The 17,158-nt window shown below is 50.7% G+C and overlaps 1 protein-coding gene across 2 annotated transcripts in view; it reads left to right on the top strand.

Annotated features, from left to right (window-relative positions):
- Nucleotides 1–9,079: 9,079 nt before the first annotated feature.
- KDM5B (lysine demethylase 5B) overlaps nucleotides 9,080–17,158 on the top strand; it is a 55,503-nt gene continuing 47,424 nt past the window's right edge. Inside the window, exon 1 of one of the 2 annotated variants that reach the window (XM_064398807.1) lies at nucleotides 9,080–9,678. In XM_064398807.1, coding sequence (XP_064254877.1) covers nucleotides 9,541–9,678 — 138 coding nt within the window. In that variant the 5' untranslated portion in view covers nucleotides 9,080–9,540. The remainder of the gene's footprint in view (nucleotides 9,679–17,158) is intronic. The other variant, XM_064398806.1, reaches the window with a different exon arrangement.

Here is a 17,158-nt window from a genome sequence, read left to right as displayed (position 1 = left end):
ACGAGTGAGTGTGTGAGTGGTCTCTCAATTTTGGCTCAATATGTGCAGCTGCGATTTTGATACGTCAGATACAAAGCTGAGGGAGGAACAAGGCTTTAAGCCTTTCTTTGAGTTTCAAAAAGTGGCAAGCACGTCCTGATCACAGGCAGGAATATTGAAATTCATTTTATAGGATTGGGACTGGAGATCAGATGTCGAGAGAAGTTGAAAAAAAAATTCCAGATGACTTAGGTTTGTGTCCATGTGGCTCTGATCAGGGCTCCAGAAAGGCTGCCCCAAACATGCTGCTTTAGGCATTTCTGCCCCTTCAGCTCTGCTCCCCTCACGAGGTGATGGGTGATGTTGAGCTGCCATCACGCTGTGCTGAGGGCCTGTTTGTGGCTTCCTCCTAAGCTGCAGTCCTTTCATCTCTAAATAGTTCTGGATTGAAGTGGTGAGAGGCTATGGCTGGGCTCTCTCTGCAGACCTGTCTCTGCTCCTTACACACCAGGCAGCAAGGGCCTGTTGTTGTCAAGCCCAGAACTTGTGTTTGGCTTCAGAAGGCTTAAATTGGGACAAATTCTTCTGTCTGAAGTGGCTCAAACTTCCTGAGACTGAGCTCAGAAGAGCTGAAGGAGCTGGGAAAGGGGCTCAGCCTGGAGAAGAGGAGGCTCAGGGGAGCTTCTGCACAGCTCCTGACAGGAGGGGACAGCCAGGGTGGGGTCAGGCTCTGCTCTCAGGGGACAAGGCTCAGGACAAGAGGAAACAGCTTTGAGTTGCACTGGGGAGATTTAAATTAAATATTAGGGGAAATGTCTTCCCAAAAGAGAGATCAAGCACTGGCACAGGCTGACCAATATAGTGGTGGAGTCATCATCCTTGGGAGTGTTCAAAAAACTTGCGGATGTGACACTTGGGTGTGTCACATGGTTTAGTGGTGGACATGGCAGTGCTGGGGGAACAGTTGGACTCTGGTTTTGTTCAGTCTCAATGTTTCTGTGATTTTTACCCTGCAGTTTTCATCTGTCCTTTCTCCTGGACAAGAGCCCCTGAGGTTACTGGCTGTCAGTGTTCCAGCTCCTGTTTCAGAGGTGGCTGCTGTGAGGGACTTGTTGCAGAACTTCAAATTAGGGAGGCATTCCAAGCAGTGTTCTTCAAGAAGGCTGCAAAGACCTTCAGCATCTTTGTGTTGCTTTTCCTTTTGTTAGAGCTCTGTGGCTGCAACTGTCAAATGCATTTCATGCTCTTACCTCACCACCACTTGCAAAAGCTGCACTTCACTTGTTCTGCTGAGAGTGGGGATCTTTGTGGCTTTTCAGTTATTTCCAAACCCTGTTGTGGACTGTGCCTTGGGTGGCTGCTGCTGGTGTGCAGTGCTCTCAAGAGATTGTGATGTCCCACATTGAGCCTGGTGCTGTCTTCCAGCAGTTCAGGACTTTATTCTGTGCAATTCTTCACAAGTTACCACAGCAATGCCCTATGCTGAGTTACTTTTTTTTATATATGGTATATATTATATATACACACACATAAATCTGTATCTTTTATATCTTACCTGCTGGCTATCACTGTCCCTGAAGATGCAATCATGTTTTCACTCTTACACTGCCCTTGGCACTGAGCTTTGTGTTAAATTGGAGGAAAAAAAAATCCCTTCCTGCAAGAAGGGCCCAGTTTTCTTTTGCTCCCTCAAACTCAGTGTAGGACCAGCTGGATGCTGGAGCAGGGAACTGGGGTACCAGGGCTTAGCTACAGCTGCTGTGGACCCACAGACTCCTCTGCTCCCTGCTGAGTGGGACTGAATGGTTTCTGTCTTTTTTCCTCACAACTTCTGTGATGTGTTTATGTGGAAGGCAGGGCCCATGCGTGCATGGAAGTGTCCCAGTCACGTCTCAGTATGCTATAGAACAGTTTCTGCCATTGTCCACAAATGCTTTTGAATCTGTTAATGCCTTGCTGTGAACATATGAACATATGGCACCCAGAGATGGGGGTTCCTCTTCCTAACTTCCCTCATCATTCCAGCAAGTTACTGGCACTTCCATGCAGAGTACTCCTGTTTCTTGTTTTACTTGTTGCTGTGTTTAGTGTTTATCTTCCTCTCTGTGTTTTCAAATTCTGTGCCTGTTTCTTTCCTTGTTCACTGCTGTTGCAGATCCTGGCAGAGTGTTTTGGCTCCAGCTTTGTCTATTAGAGCATATGTGCACTGGCTTCGTTACTGTCACTGCCTGCAAGTACTTAATGTCTGCTGAGTGTCTGCATGTGTTGGATCTCTGATGAGGCTGAGGGGGGCAGCTTGACCCCATACTGGTTTAGACTGTTTACTTTGGACTGGTTGTCTCAAACACTCATACATGATCAGTGCAGGCACTTCTCTGAAGCACCTGTGTGTTGATGCACCTCTTTTTTACTTGCTAATTGTAGGTGCTGGCAGATGAAGAGTAACTCTTACTGTTGTGGTCACTAAAGGCTTTTCTTGTTTGGTCTTGTACTTCCTTGTGAAAGATGCTCTGATGTCTGTTGGAGACTTGAATTTTTTATATCCTCTTCCTCAGATGTGTGTGGTTCCAGGTATGAAGACAGTAAGCTAAAATTCCTTTGTGAAGCTCCCTCAGAACTCTGCATTTGGAGACCTAATTTTTTGACTGTAAAGCTCCTAAATTCTTTCCATTGACATTGTTTAATGTCACTCTTTCCCCTTTGAATGCCTGCTGACTCCCCAGCTGCTTTGAACCTGTGTGCCATCTTCCATACTCATTATCAGTCTTCCTTGGTATGATTCATGTGGGTTCTTGCCACCTTTCCATTGCTGACGTTGTCACCTTTGCCATCAGCATTGACTGAAATGTCTTCTCTGCCTTAATTCTCATGGTGTGGAGGCTGGCAAGGGACCTGCTACCAATGTAGCTCTTGCACATTCTCCATTTACTCAAGTGCAACTATTTCTGCACATTTAAATTCCTTTTTAGGAGCAGTTTTTGCATGGTTCTTTATCAGTGAATGAGTGGTTTAACACCCAGGTTTTAACTTTGGTTTTAACAGACAGCTCCTTGTCTGTCCAGCCTTGGAGTGTCCATTTTTAGTGTATTTTAAGTGATCCACAGATGGCTTTGTGTGTACTTGCTGATCGAAACCTGGCTAGTAGCTTGGTGGGAGAGTTTGAGAGTGTAAATCCCTTGGAATGCAGGTGCAGGTACCTGGGTACAAGGATCCCTGAATCCTGTGCCATTGCCCAAGCTGATGAAGTGTCCTGGCTGTCTCGGTAATGCCACCCCTGGTGTGTCTGAAAGCGAGTCCTGGAGCATGTCTGGGTAACCAAGGGGGATTTTGGCTGTAGCAGAGGCAGAAAGCCTGACTAGGAACAAGATTTGCTAATTAAACATTTTCTGCAGAACCAGCTTCTCTCCTTGCCGCGGCCTGGGGGTGTCACAGCTCCGTGGGAGGGGCAGGGGTGCATTTGAGGTGGCACACACAGTGACAGAGGGCTGTGCAGGGCTGGCACACGAGCTGTGGGGGACTTGGTGCTGCTGCTGCTCGCCCTGGCAGAAGCCACAGCTCAGTTTATGTCCTGGGGCACCAGTGGTGATGGTACTTTATTTCACTGCAATCAAGGGGCTGGGGCAGAGGAGCTGCGTTTTCATGTCTCAGTTAGTGTTTTTTCTAAGAAAAAAGATAGGCTTTTGTGGTTTTATACATTGTGGCAAATTGTGTTTCCCAAGTTGCTCTGTTGTTGCCAGGGCTTCACTTTCTCAAGCACCGAGGCCTGGGGCTGAGCGAGTCACCCCAGGCTCCCTGCGCAGAGCAGCAGGGGGGGTTGGGTGAGGTTACTCTGACCTATTTTAGGCACCTGCCTTAAGATAATGAACTTCAAAGCCTCACCCTCACTGCCTGTCAGCGCTGCACTGGTGCCAGGTGCCTTGCCAGCCTCCACACCATGAGAATCCCACCGCTGCACGTCCTGCCTGGAAGCAGGCTGTGTCCCACGCTGTGTCACCTGCGTGCTGGAGCACAGGAAGGTACAGCCCACATTTCTGGAGTGTGAGTCAGCGACTGCCCAGAGCAAGGTGAGGCGTGTGAAACAGCACCTCAGCTCTGCCTTTCCAGCACTTCCAACAGCTGTGGTTTGCTTATCCTTGTTCTTAGGGTAGTCTGGGCAAGGATTTGGAGTAAGGCTTTACTCAGCTTTAATAGCAGCTAATGATAGGGTAAGGGACTTACAGAATTTTATTAATAAAAGTAATGCTGAAGGCAGTTGCACAACTGCAGGGGAGCCTCCATATTGACTCCACATGCTCACCAGCTGTTCTTACCTGGCTCTTGACAGTCCCCATTGGACCTCTGTGCGGCTGGGGGACTTCTGTCCTGGGCCACTCTGCTCCAGCCCACAGCCGAGGCTCAGGTTTCCTGCCTGCCCCCTCCGCAGGCCCCTCAGCAGGGTTTCCTGTACTGACAACTCCAGCCCGAGGAGTTAAGAGCTGCTGGGGCTCGTTGGCTCCCCCGGAGTGCAGAAGGGATCACAGGGAGCAGTGTGGAGAGGGGCAGCTTCTGGAGGAAAGGCAGAGACATACCAGGGCATCTCTAGATTAAAACCAATGGTTCTGTTGTAGCAGAAGTTGCCAGCAAAGTCCCTAATTCCCCATCTGAGTGCTGCTGCTGAGTCTCACCCAGGGCACAATGTGAGACAGGCGATTTGGCCTGGCATCAGAGCAAGATCCAGTGCTGTGTCTGAGCTGGGAGCTATGCTGTAAATGTCTGGAGCCTGGTGTATTCAGAATACTCCATAATTTTTACCAGGATCCCAAGATCACAGTGCCTTGTCACTAACAGCCCTGTTTCTCAAGGACTGATGTGCATCACCATCTCTGGGAGCAGCTGGTAAATGTAAACCCCTTCTCTAGCCTTGATGATGACACTTGGCCTGCATTGCAGGTTTGTGCAGGCTGTTGGTTTGCCCAGGAAAACTGGTTTGGTTTGATCTGTCAGAGATTCTGCTCACTAAATCTGTTTGTTCCCAGGAACCTATTTTCTTAAAGAGCAGAGAAGCTCAGCACATCTCTCCCTGCCCTGTACTCCTCTAAACATGTAGAGCTTTAATTAGGCCAGACTGTGCTGATGAAATGAAGGCTTCAGTGGAATTTCAACACCCAAGTGGTGCTGATGGTCCCTGGACATGGTAGTGCACCTCCTGGGCAGGATCTCCAGCTCAGTTCTGGGTTATTCTGGAGTGGAGCGTGTGGAATGTGACCATATTTCCTGAGTATTGTTCATTGCAGAGCCTCTGGCAGCTGTTTGTTTGGCTTTTCCAGTGTCTCAAGAGCAGGTATCTTCTGTCTGCTCAAAATTCCAGGGTATGGTGTTTCCTAAAGCTGCTCTTCTCAGTGTGGCTGTTGTGCCAGGCCAATGGCACCAGCACTCGGTGGGTGCTGGAGCAAGTGGCTGCAGTGGCAGCTCTTGCTGTGACACAGAATTAAACCAAAGAGACCCAGACTGGGATGGAAGGTGCTGGGTCAAGGGACTGGTAGCCAACCTTTGTCTGAAGAGGAGACCTGGTCTAGAATGGCAAGGGCAAGTACACAGAAGGGGGAAAGATTAACTTCATTATCCTTACACTGCTCTCATGAGACACCAGCTGCAGAGTTGCATCTAGCTCTGGGGTCCCCTGCACAGGAAGGATGTGATGCTGCTGGAGTGAGTCCAGAGGAACCCATGAAGCTGATCAGAGGGATGGAGCACCTCTTCTGTGAAGAAAGGTTGAGAAAATTGACATTGTTGAGCATGGGGGTGACCTAATTGTAGCCTTCCAGTACCTGAAGAGAGCCTACAGAAAGGATGAGGAGAGCCCATTTACAAGGGAATGGCTTCACACTGCCAAAGGGCAGGGTTAGGTGGAATATTGGGAAGGAATTCCTCCCTATGAGGGTGCTGAGGCCCTGGCCCAGAGGAGCTGTGGCTGCCCCATCCCTGAATTGTTCTAGGCCAGGTAGAACAGGGCTTGGAGCAACCTGAGGTAGTGGAAGGTGTTCTGCCCATGGCAGAGTGTGGATCAAGATAAGCTTTGAAGTCCCTCCCAACCCAATCAGTCTGTGATTCTGTGATCTTCCTTGCAGTGAGTCAGATCCATAAATGCAAACAAGTCAGTATAGGCTGTGTGAACAGGGTGCTCCAGGCAGGTGATGGCTGGTGCAGGAGGATGAAGGGGAGGTTTGCACTAGAAGGGAAGCTCAGGGTATGATGCCCATCCAAGAAAACACAAAAGATTTGCTAAACATTTCTCCAGGCTGATGGGACTCCTGTAGTCAGATGGTGTGTGAGGAGAGCTGTGCTGCAGCAGTGTGTAAAGGGACACTCAGATGTGAATGTTCTGGACACATACTCTGGAGCTCACAGCTGGGCGAGGATGGAGGAGCTGCCAAGAACAAATCCCTGATGTGGTGAAGAATGCTTGGCTTCAGTTGGAAGCCTTGGCACTCCTCACCTTGGGCCAACCCTTTTGGGTGGCCTTTGCACTGTGTGTTGGAGTCCTGCTCCCTTATTTCTCACTGTCCCTGCTCGGTCCCTGCCAGCCCTGCAGCTGCTCCTGGGTTAACACTGAGCTGCAGCAAATGGGGGGATTCTGCTCACAGGGCACAAATAGAACAGGCTTGGAGAAAGCCCATCTAATAAAAGGTTAATTAATGGCAGTCAACTGAACCATGAAGAGGGAATATCTGCACTCTCATTCCAGCCGAGGGAAATCAGATTTTCTTCCTGCAGCTTGTGCCTCTAACACTTGGGGAATTGGGTTTCTAAGCCAGACAGTGCTGTGCCACACTAATCCCCTGAACAGAACAAATACTGCAGATGTCACAGCAGAGGGAAGATACAGAGAAGGCAACGTGCAAAAGTACGCATTTGTGGTGATGAAGTGTTCTCATTAGCAGGTAGCAAGGTTAGCAGGAAAGACAAGTAAAATGCTTGATGGGATGCACAGACCCTCCAGGGCTTCCTGCTTACCTTATATCTCCATCTTATCCACCCCTGAGCCACTTTGCCCTCCCTTCAAGGCACCTGTTTTTTATCCCTAGGTCATCCCTTGATCTCCCTGCTCTGCCCATCTTCAGATCTTTGTAGCAAGTGGTTTTTTTTCTTCCATCAGAACTACCTAAGTAAAACACCTGTGTCTGAGTGGTTTTTTCATCACAGCCCCATGGGAGGTCTTTAGATGTGACAGAAGTAGCAGAAACAGTTCTGCTGAATGTGGTCCTTCAGCTCTGATGAAAGGAGTCCTCAGGGAATCACTGCAGAAATGGATTTATTTGTGGAACACCATAATCCACTGTTGTTCAAACATCCCTGCCCCTCAGGGACACTCAGACCCAAAGTTTCAAAGGTAGTGTTTTGCTCCCTGCCAGAGCCCCTCAATTTTGGAAGGTGATGAACCAGCTCAGTTTTCTCTCCAGATGCTGATATTTGGTGATTTGTACTGTAGGGTCTCTTGGTGTAAACAGAAATACAAACAGATATGGTGCATTTTACATCTATAGTTAAAGCTCCCTGTCTAAACCTTTTTGTACAAGGAGAGGGGTATAGTGACTTCTATCAGATAGGTCAAACTTGGGCAAGGAAAGGACAGGAGCCTCCTGGAAGCTGGGGATGGAAATTGGAGATGCTCCTGCTGGCTGAAGACCCTCCAGGGCTCCCAGAAGCTGAGCCTGCCTGATCTCCTGGAGCCACAGCTGGGTGTGACTGCAGGCCCACCCTGTCCCTGCAGGGTGGGACCATCAGAGCTGGTGCTGACTCAGAGCTCGGCCTGGCACCGGCGCTGGCCCAGCACAGCACCGCAGCCCAGCAGGGATGGAGAGCAGCCCGTGCTGCCCTGTCCTGTGCCCCTGGCAGGGACAGCCCCGGGGTGTGGGTCCAGCTCCTCTCACCCCCCAGGGAGGCTCCAGCAGGGACAGCTCAGAGGGGAGGATCTCTCCCTGTGACACCGCCTGCACAAATGCTTTACAAAAGCTGTGTCTGCTTGCTTTTTGTCTCCATTTTTAAGTGGGGAGAAGAATTAGGTTTGTCCTAAACTGGCCCTGAGCACTTTGTGGAAATGTTCGATTCATTGTAACCGTGAGCAGCAGTGGAGAGCTGACAGCTTCCTCCTCGTCCCGTCTCCTGGGGCAGGTGTTCCTCTGCGGGGGGAGCGGCTGCGTGCCATGGGACCGATTCCGTGAGCAGCCCTGCTCTGGGGTAAACTGAGGCCCGTGAGGGTAAACTGAGCCCCTGGCTCTGCAACTCGGTGTAACTTCTCCAGCCACGGCAGCTAACAGGGGACGCCTTTCTGAGTTTTAGTGGAAATTTGAAGCCGGTAAGTTAAGTTTTACAAGAAATGACAACCCTGAGCATTGTGGGCACGTCTCAAAAGTTGCAGTTGTTTGTTTCATTGTCGGCTGTGACAGCACCCGCCTCGGCTCCGCTCTGGAGAAGAAGAGCCGAGAGTGACTTTGTGCCTTGGGGGGCTGCGGCAGCCCCGGCCCCGGCGGTGCGGGGGTCCCCGCCGGGGGTCCCGGGGGCGGTGCCGGGGCGGGGGCCGGCCCGGGGGCGGGAGCGGGGCCGCCCCCCCGCGCACGTGCGCTACGTGCGGCGCCTGCTGCGGCGGGGCCGCCCCTCCCCCGCCCGGCACCGCCCCCCGGCCCCGCTACCGGCGCCGGGACCGCCCAGCGTGGGACCCCCGCCGGGGGCGGCCCCGGTAACCGCCGGGGCGAGGGGGGGGCACCTCGCGGCGCTCGCTCGGGAGCAGCAGCGCTGCTTCGCCCCGCGCGGCCCGGGCCGGCGCGCAGGACAATGGCCCGGCTCCCCCCGAACAAAGGGGCCGGGCCGGGGCCGCGGGGGCTCCGGGCCGGGCCAGACAATGCGGCCGCGCGGAGGCGGACGGCCCCGCCCCGCTCGTGACGCGGCCCGTGCTCAGCCAATGGCGGCACGCGGAGAGGCTCTTTAAAAAAAGAAGCGCCGGCCGTGGCCCGCTGTCAGCTGTGCGGATCCCTCCGCGCATGTAAACACAGCGCCGGCGGCCCCGCGCGGGGGGGCGGGACGGCCCGGCCGGGGCGCGGGGCACGGCGGGCGGGGAGCGCGGCCCGGGGGCTCCCCGAACCAGCGGTGCTGGGGGGAGCGCCCGCAGCGCGCCCGGGGCGAGGGGCCGCGCACAAAGGCGGCGGGAGCGGCGGGCGCGCGGCTGCGGCCCGGCGGGGCGGGGGACACCGGGAGGAACCCCCAGGGGCCGCGGTGAGCGGCGCTCCCTGGGCCTCGCTCTCCGCCGCGGCCCGGGTAGCGGACGAGGCACCGGCGCCGCGCGCGCCGGGCCGCGCTCCAGAGGAGCCGCCGCTGCCGCTTCCCCCCGCCCCCAACGGGCCCGCCCCGGGCCGGCCCCGGGCCCCCGCACAAAGGCGCGGGCGGGGCGGGGCAGCCGCGCCCCCTCCCCTGCCCGGGCCGCGCGGACTCTTTTCCCAGCCGCGGCCCCCCCGCGGACGCGCACGGAGCGCGGCGGCTCCGGAGATTGTTCGGAGCGCGGAGCGGAGCGGCCGCCCCGGCCGGGCCATGGCCGAGTTCCTGCCCCCGCCCGAGTGCCCCGTCTTCGAGCCCAGCTGGGAGGAGTTCGCCGACCCCTTCGCCTTCATCCACAAGATCCGGCCTATCGCCGAGCAGACCGGCATCTGCAAGGTGCGGCCGCCGCCGGTGAGTGCCCGCATGGCGCCGCCGGGAGCGGCCTTTGTGTGGGGCCCGGCCCGGCTCCCCCCGGCCCGCGGCCGCGCAGGTGACCCCGGGCACGCGGGGCCCGCCGCGCTGCCCCTCAGAAGTTTCACTGGGCTGGGTCTGAGGGAACCGAAGGAAGCTACCGCTTCCCCCGCGAAGTGGCTCCTAAGTGTCGGAGCTCCCGGTGGGGGAGTCTCCGGAGCGGCCGTGAAGGGAGCGGGGGCGGGGGGCAGCTGCCCCGGCCGGGCCCGGCCTCTCCCCGGCCCCAGGGGTTGGCCGGGGCCTCGCGCCCGCAGCGGCCCCGCCGAGCCCCGGAGGAGGTCCCGGGGTGCTGCCCTCCATGTTGGCATTGTGGCGGTGTGCGGCCGGGGGGACCCGCTCCCCGCAGCCCCCGGCCCCGCCGCGGCCTCCCTGGCCTCGGCGCACTCTTAGCATAGGGAACTGTTTCTCAAGTTGGACAAGACCAAACTCCGCAGCCGTGAGTTTAGCTGGTGGCTGTGCGAGCTGAAGCCTAGACAGACATGGCCACCATTTTAGAATGCAATCCACAGTGGGAAGAAGTAGTAAGCCTTCATCTTCATCATCATCATCTCGACCGATGGTGTAGTAAGCTCAAAATTAGGGTATAAATTCTGATTTCCCCTTGTTCGTCGACTCAATTTACTAAGAAATGCTGCGACGATCTTAGAACCATAGTTTTGTGTAGTCAGAATTGTTAGTTTGTTTAAAGGTATGAACACCCGCACTGGTGAGGAGAGGGGCTTCTGGAAGTAAAAATCTAATTAAACATTGTGTGAATCATCTTTCTTTTGAGTGAATTGCTCTTCCCCTAAGTGGAGCGTGGTGCAAGTCTTGGGGTGGTGCAGCCAGGTAAGGCAGTTAACATGACGGCAACAGCTAGAATGTTAAACAGGCTTACATCTCCTCCAGCAAGGGGAGAAGCTGACTGAACAGTTTGTAGACTGAAGTTTTGCGAGTGAGACTTTGACTTCAAAGAAATAATGTTCAGAAACACACACTCCTCGCTTTTGTGTTTTCGTTGTTACTGGGACTTCTGTTGTGTCCATTCTTTTCCTTCTGAGTTAAAATAGTAGTAACTTGCTGAGTTAGTGTCTGAGGTGGCAGAAATGTTTGTAGCAGAGTGAATAATGTGAGTCTTGTTGGAGAGGAAGGAAGGTGTTCCAGCTCTCTAGAGGAATAATCCCCGATTGCTGTGTGAAGACTGCTCTTGAATTTGTGTCCCGGTAGAATGTGCCAGGACTTCTTTTCATGCAGGGCAGCCAGATGCTCAGAGTTAAGAGGGTAAGATGGTTTTTGTTACAGAGTCACCACTGAAGTTTTGTAGTACTTTTTAGTAGATGTTTTGGAGTTTTAAGTTGCCAAGTTGCCAACAATGTTTCAGCAACTGTGACCAGAACTGCTTTTTTTGTTTGGTTGGGTTTCTTGGGGGGGGTGTGGGGGTGTGGGGGGGTGTATTTTTTCATTTGTTTAGGTGTTTTTGAGGGGGTTGTCTTTTTGTTTTGGAAACATCTAGTCTAAAAAAATCCCATCTGTCTCAGCTGCTTGTGTAAAAAGCCAAAACCTTATCAGAAAGCTGCTTGTAGGAGGTTATCTGTTGGAGATCATAAATCAACGGCCCTCCAAAGGACTGAATTACTTACTGCAACTGCATTTTCAGCCGCTCTCATCTCCCCTTCCTGAAGGGGCAGGTATTGTACCAGATATTACACCAGGTGTTGTGCCTGCCTGGCCGTGTGATCAGCTCTTTGAGCGTATTTGGAAGCAGGACGAAAATAGTTGGAGCTGCTGAGGGCTGAGCACGGCTAGTTCTGTGGAGCCTGGCTTTGGGAGAGCTGAGCTCCCGTGGCTTTATCTTCCCTGGATAATGCCTGGGATGACTTGTGAAGTGCGTGGTTGGTTCAGCGGCCTGGAGCATAGAGGGAGCTCTTCCAAAGCAACCAGAAAACCCTTTAAGTTGACGTAGTTCCTGGCCTTCCCCCTGCGATCAGGAGCCGCAGTGAATATTCAGTTATTGTTCTTTTGGTGTAGTCGAGGGGTCTGTAACACCGTGAGCTAGAGACTGTGCTGCCCTTTGCACAGCAGGGTGTGTGTTCCAGCCGGATGCCTTGTTTGGTGATGGCTGAGGTTTGGAATCCTCCTGCATCCAAGGGAATCTCTTGCCGGCGTGCGCAGTCTGGTTACGTGCCGGGAAGCAGGTAGGCAGCACCATGAACTGTCAGGATCTGTGCCGAGAGAGGAATTGAAAATTTGATGGTTGGGCTGGCATTATTTTAGCTTAAACTCTGCTGTATAGTTATCAGCAGATGAATTTGTGTTTCTGTATATGAGCAGCAGAATGGAATAATGTTGTGTGAGACTGGTGGTGCCCAGCTGTAGCTTTTCCACTTGCTTATGAACAAGGCCTTGCTCCAGAGCTGGCTTTGATGCTCCAGCACCTGAGCATGCACAGGAGGGCTGCCTGGGCTTTGAATGACCAGCAGCAGGGCTTTCTCTGGTCCTTTTCTGCTGACATTAGCTGGGAACAAGGTGGGTCCAGAGAAAACCATACCTACAGTGGCTTCTTGTGTAGCAGCTTTGGAGGACAGTGGCCTGTTTAGTGAGGAGATATCGAGGTCGTTGATGTCCAGAAGACATCTGAGTAGAAGACAAAGGATTCGGGGTGATCACTGCATGCTCACAAGATGAAAGAACGTTCAGGAATATAACAGGAGGTGCAATTTCTGCATGGCAGTTTCCAGTTGAGCACTCAAAAGGAGTTTTCTTCCCCTTCATTCCAGTTCAGTTAGTTCCAGCCATCACCAATGACTGAGTTTTGCTCTCATTTGGGGATTCTAAGATACTGGTGGAGAGTGCAGCAATAACCAGCTCACTGGCACTGTTCTCTGTGGCTTTTTGTCAGCAATGTGGGGTATGAATAGAGAGTCCCATTGGCAGCAGAGTGCTCTGATGAGGGCTGTTCCTGGTAGTTAATGAGCTGCATAAAGTAGAGATTTAAATTTGAGTCTATTGCAGATCTGCGGGGGAAGGGGCAGCTGGATGCAGGAAAGTGGGTGGGGTACAACTTGCTTGCAGTCCATCATGTGCCATTTTGTTGTTTGAATTTTCTTCTATGAACCAAAACCATCTTTCATTAGTGTTTCTTCATTTAAATGGTATCTGACAGTTTGGAATAAATTAAGTTTACTCCAAAACTTGCTGTGTCAAGTGGTGGACTTATATTCTAGAAGCTTGTGATAGCTCTGCAAATCATGGGGGGCATGTAGGGGGTCAAATGAAGAATTGCTTGAGAATGGAGTTGTTCTTCAAGGTAGGTAGTTAATAGTAATTAGTGGAAGGAAACAGTGTCACAAATGTGAAGCTTAGGTTCAAGAGTGAATGGTAACTTGTGGAACAAGAGTGGTATCAAATGCTCCAAGCCTTTCTTGAAGATGGCCTCTTCCTTCATTGCATTGTTGTTTTGCTGCTGTGAAGAAATAATAAATAATGATTACTTAAGCCTTACTTAACATGCAAGTGCTTTTCAAAATACACAGTATTGTACAATGTACCTGAAACATCATAACTTTCACAAGGCCGAGCATGAAAATTGAGAACATCCAAGCTAAATTTCATTGCTTTAAAAAATGTGACTATAGAGAAGCACTGTTAAGGCTTCCAAGTAACTTAAACCAAGCACTTAAAGGTTAGAAAGTCTGTATTAGGAGAGCTGGAATTTTGAAGGAATTGACACTGGAGTTATCAAAATTATTGACTGTCAGTTTTCAGTAAATCCTGGAATACTGGTGAACTTGAAAATGGGGAAAATTAATTTCCTTAGTGGTTTAAGTTCTTTGGGGGTGCAAGAGTTGACCCCCTCTAGCTCCAAAGTGGAAGAATGTCTGGAACAGTCCTGGGTAGGAACTTGGAAGATGATAGTGTGGAATACAATTGTATGGGCACTGATGTGGTCAAATTAGTTGGGTTTTTTTCCATGATTCCATGTATTTGTGTGTTATTGTTGTCTGAGATCTAAAAATTGTGTTCAGTATTCTAATTACGGAAATGACTGTTGTGCAAAATTAATACACCAAATCACAAATTATTTTAACTACTAATGATTGTTTGTAGTGAAGGATCCCTTTCTAATGGTGTCTCATAACCTCAAGCCAAGGGTATGTAATTTTCCTTATAATTCTAGAGGAGCAAAAGCTGTGATTCTGAATGGAGTTATGGTGGTGGCTCGTTGCTTTAGAGGGATCCCAGTTGCCCAATAAACAATGGATATTATGAAACAGTAATCACTTAAGTAGGACTCAATGAGAAGGTTTACCTTTGGAACAAAGGAGCATAGAGCATCTTAGAGGAGGAAGGAGTGTAGAAAAATAACTGTGGATCCCTGTGGAAAGCAGTGTAATGGTGGAGTGGGAGCTCTGGATAAGTTAGTGCATGCAGCTCTGGAGTTTCTCAGTGATGAATGGGGGGATTTTACCTCTGTGGCAGCACGAGAGTAGAAAATTCTGCATTCAGGATCTCATACTCATTGGAGAATTTTAAAAATATTTGACAACTGGAGAGGACACAGAGAAGCATCAGAAAAGTCTGGCACGTGAAATAATGAATTTTGAAACATTCAACCTTAGCAGAGCCTGAGTGGTTAAACCTAAAGGCTCAGGGCTTGGGAGAAATGGACCTGCTCCTCCAGGGACATATTTTGAGGAGCAACATTGATTTAAATGTTGTTTAGACCTCTTAAGGTCTGTTTAGGCTTCTCATTCATCTGGTTGCTTGATTTATTTTCATTTTTATGGAGAAAAAGAAAACACAAAACAAAAAACCAGTTCAGTTTTGGGGCAGCTTGACTGAGGGTTCTGGCAAACTAGTCCTGGAGCTGTAAAACAAACCACCACTAAAACAGGAATTAATGCAGAGAATTGTGATACTTTGTCTGAAACAGGAAGTTGATGGTGATGATCCTTCAGATTTGATAGTACACAGAGGCTCAGTCAGTTGATTTTATCAAAAAGAAAACATGGAGATAACTGAATTACAACACGTAAATGAGCTTCAGTGGGAGAAACCAGAGGTGCTGCCACGTCTGTCTGTCCTGGCAAGCCAAGCCTGAGCCCCTGGTCTGGCTGAGCAGGGGCCAGGCTCAGGTGAATCAGGAAAAGGGCATTTCTGACTGAGAGGATCAGCTGGAAGGGGAAGGTGGAGGTGGAAAGTGGTGGATCTGCTGCTTTCTGGAATTTTGGGCTCAAGAATAAATGAGGTTTTGGGAGGGGAGGAGATATTTTAGTGCTGAGGTTCCTGTTCCCCTGCTGTCAATTCATGTGAAGAAAAATAGATCTGCTACCAAAGGTTGTTAGGAAATGTTGGCTTTAAATGAGGAACTTGTCATATTCATCACAGGGGTTGTGTTGTGGAATCAGGTAAATTCAGAGTGGGTTGTTTACTGATCTCTAATTAGCAAGAAAATATGCAAAAGAATAATTCTTTTTAGTTTATTATTTATTTTACTAATGACAGTGGCCATGCACAGGGCTGCTGTGGTCACCATGAGTGGTTTCTGTTCTTTAGAAACACTGAAATATTATGGTAGGCTTAAACAATAAGAATTTCCTTTCCTTGCCTCAGTTTCTTTCAGGGAGGGATTTTCAACACACTCTCTTCAGCTCATTGAAAATTTAAGATGAAACAATTTAGTCCAGAAATTTCCATATGGGGCAAGAATAACATAGGTAGAATTTCTGTCATTTTTTGTTTAACTTAAGATAGCTAATAGCTGAAAATGAGTTTAAAACTAAACATGGCTCCCTTGCCCACAATGAAACAAAAACTGCCAGTGGATGGAAGCAAGCCATGCCATGTATCCATGAGGACATGCTTCCTCTCAATCCCACATGACTGGGAATGCTGTGTCCTTGTCCAGGAGACCAGGCTGAGTGTTTTTAGAAGTCAAGAAGAATTTGTGGGATCTTCCAGCCTGCTGCCCTTAGGAGTGCCTGAGTGAAAGGTCTTCCTGGGGGCTTTACCTGGATGGTGACTCTGAGCAGCTGGAAAGGGAGGATCTTGTGGAGAGCCAGGGCAGTGGATGGTGGGAGCCACAGGGAATCCCTGGGCAGCTGAGGATCTGCAGCTGCTTGTGGTTGAGGCTGGTGGAGTTGTCCATAGCTGTTCTGGATAGCTGTGAAATTCAGGTCTTTTCCTAATCTGATTACATTGAGAGTAAAATTGAGGTTTGAAATCTGCCAGTTAAAGCTCTGAAGAAGGTATGGACTCATTGCAAGGGCTGTGATGGGACAGCCTGAGGAGCAGAGTGTGCTGTCTGTGCTTATCACACACTCTGGGAATGTACTGGGGATCAGAGCAACGGTCTGTCCATGGTCCTTCAGATTTGATAACACACAGAGGCCTTGAGGGGCCTCTGTGTATACACTGTGCCTTGAGGGGAGGTGGCAGCAGCTCTTGGGGTCTGGTGGCCTCACATACCCACAGCTGGGTCTGGCCCAGCCTGATGGATGCTCTGTGTCAATGCTCTGAAGTGAATTAGGGGTCTGGGATTTGCTGATCCCAACACCCCATCCATCCCCAGCTGTACCTGCAGTGCTGATGGTTCAGTGGTATCTGTTCCTTGCATGCAGGTGCCTCCATGGAGAAGTGCCTGGCATCTCTTGTGTGTGAGCCCAGCTGCCTGTTGTGCTTAGAGGTTCAAACCCTGTATGTCTTTTCTGTCCTCTCTGCCTTTGGGCCCCAAGGAGAAGCCTGCCCTGACACTTGAGAATCATCTCCAGCTTACCTGAGCCTTTATTTCTCTCCAGGTGTGGAGCTGGCACAGAAACACTGGAATCTGGAGAGGTGATTCCCACTGTACACTCATTTTTGTTGGCTGTGGTTCTCAGATGGGAAGGATCTGTGATTGGGTCTGTTCTCCCTTGCTAGTGTGCAATACATAACAGAGCCCAATTTTGTCTCAAATAAGAAATACTCTACCAGGCTCCTTTTGGAGAGTTCTGCACATAGGTGGATTAGTGCACCCAGGGTCCCTTACTGACAAGGAGGAATTCAGGGGGTTTGATGAAAAAATCTGCACCATTCAAAGCGACCAAGGAAGGACTGTTCATCACAAACTGGGTTAGCTGATGATTGGAGTTCCCAGCTGATGTTAGCCTTTAACAGGGTCACAGAGGGATTAGTTCCCGTTAGACAGGAGCTTTGTGGCTGACCCACTGCTGCCTGGTAATGGGTTTGTGTGGATTCTGCCATCTGAGCTCCAAGTGTGTTTTTAATGTAGGCACTGGTAATGTTTTTAACCAGGAGACTGAAAGGGACCTCCTGAGTCACTGAGTGTGCTCCCTTCCTGTCAGAGGCAGCAATCATGGAACACCTTTGGCAAGGCAAGATCATAGATGTGGGAACAAAGAATGTAGGTCAGGCTCACAGGGTGGGCATCCCAGGAAGGGGG

The sequence above is a fragment of the Passer domesticus genome, chromosome 25, assembly GCF_036417665.1.
Source record: "Passer domesticus isolate bPasDom1 chromosome 25, bPasDom1.hap1, whole genome shotgun sequence".
NCBI classification, from domain to species: Eukaryota; Metazoa; Chordata; class Aves; order Passeriformes; family Passeridae; genus Passer; species Passer domesticus.
Note: the sequence above shows the minus strand (reverse complement) of the source record. Positions and strands in the feature narration are given on the sequence as shown.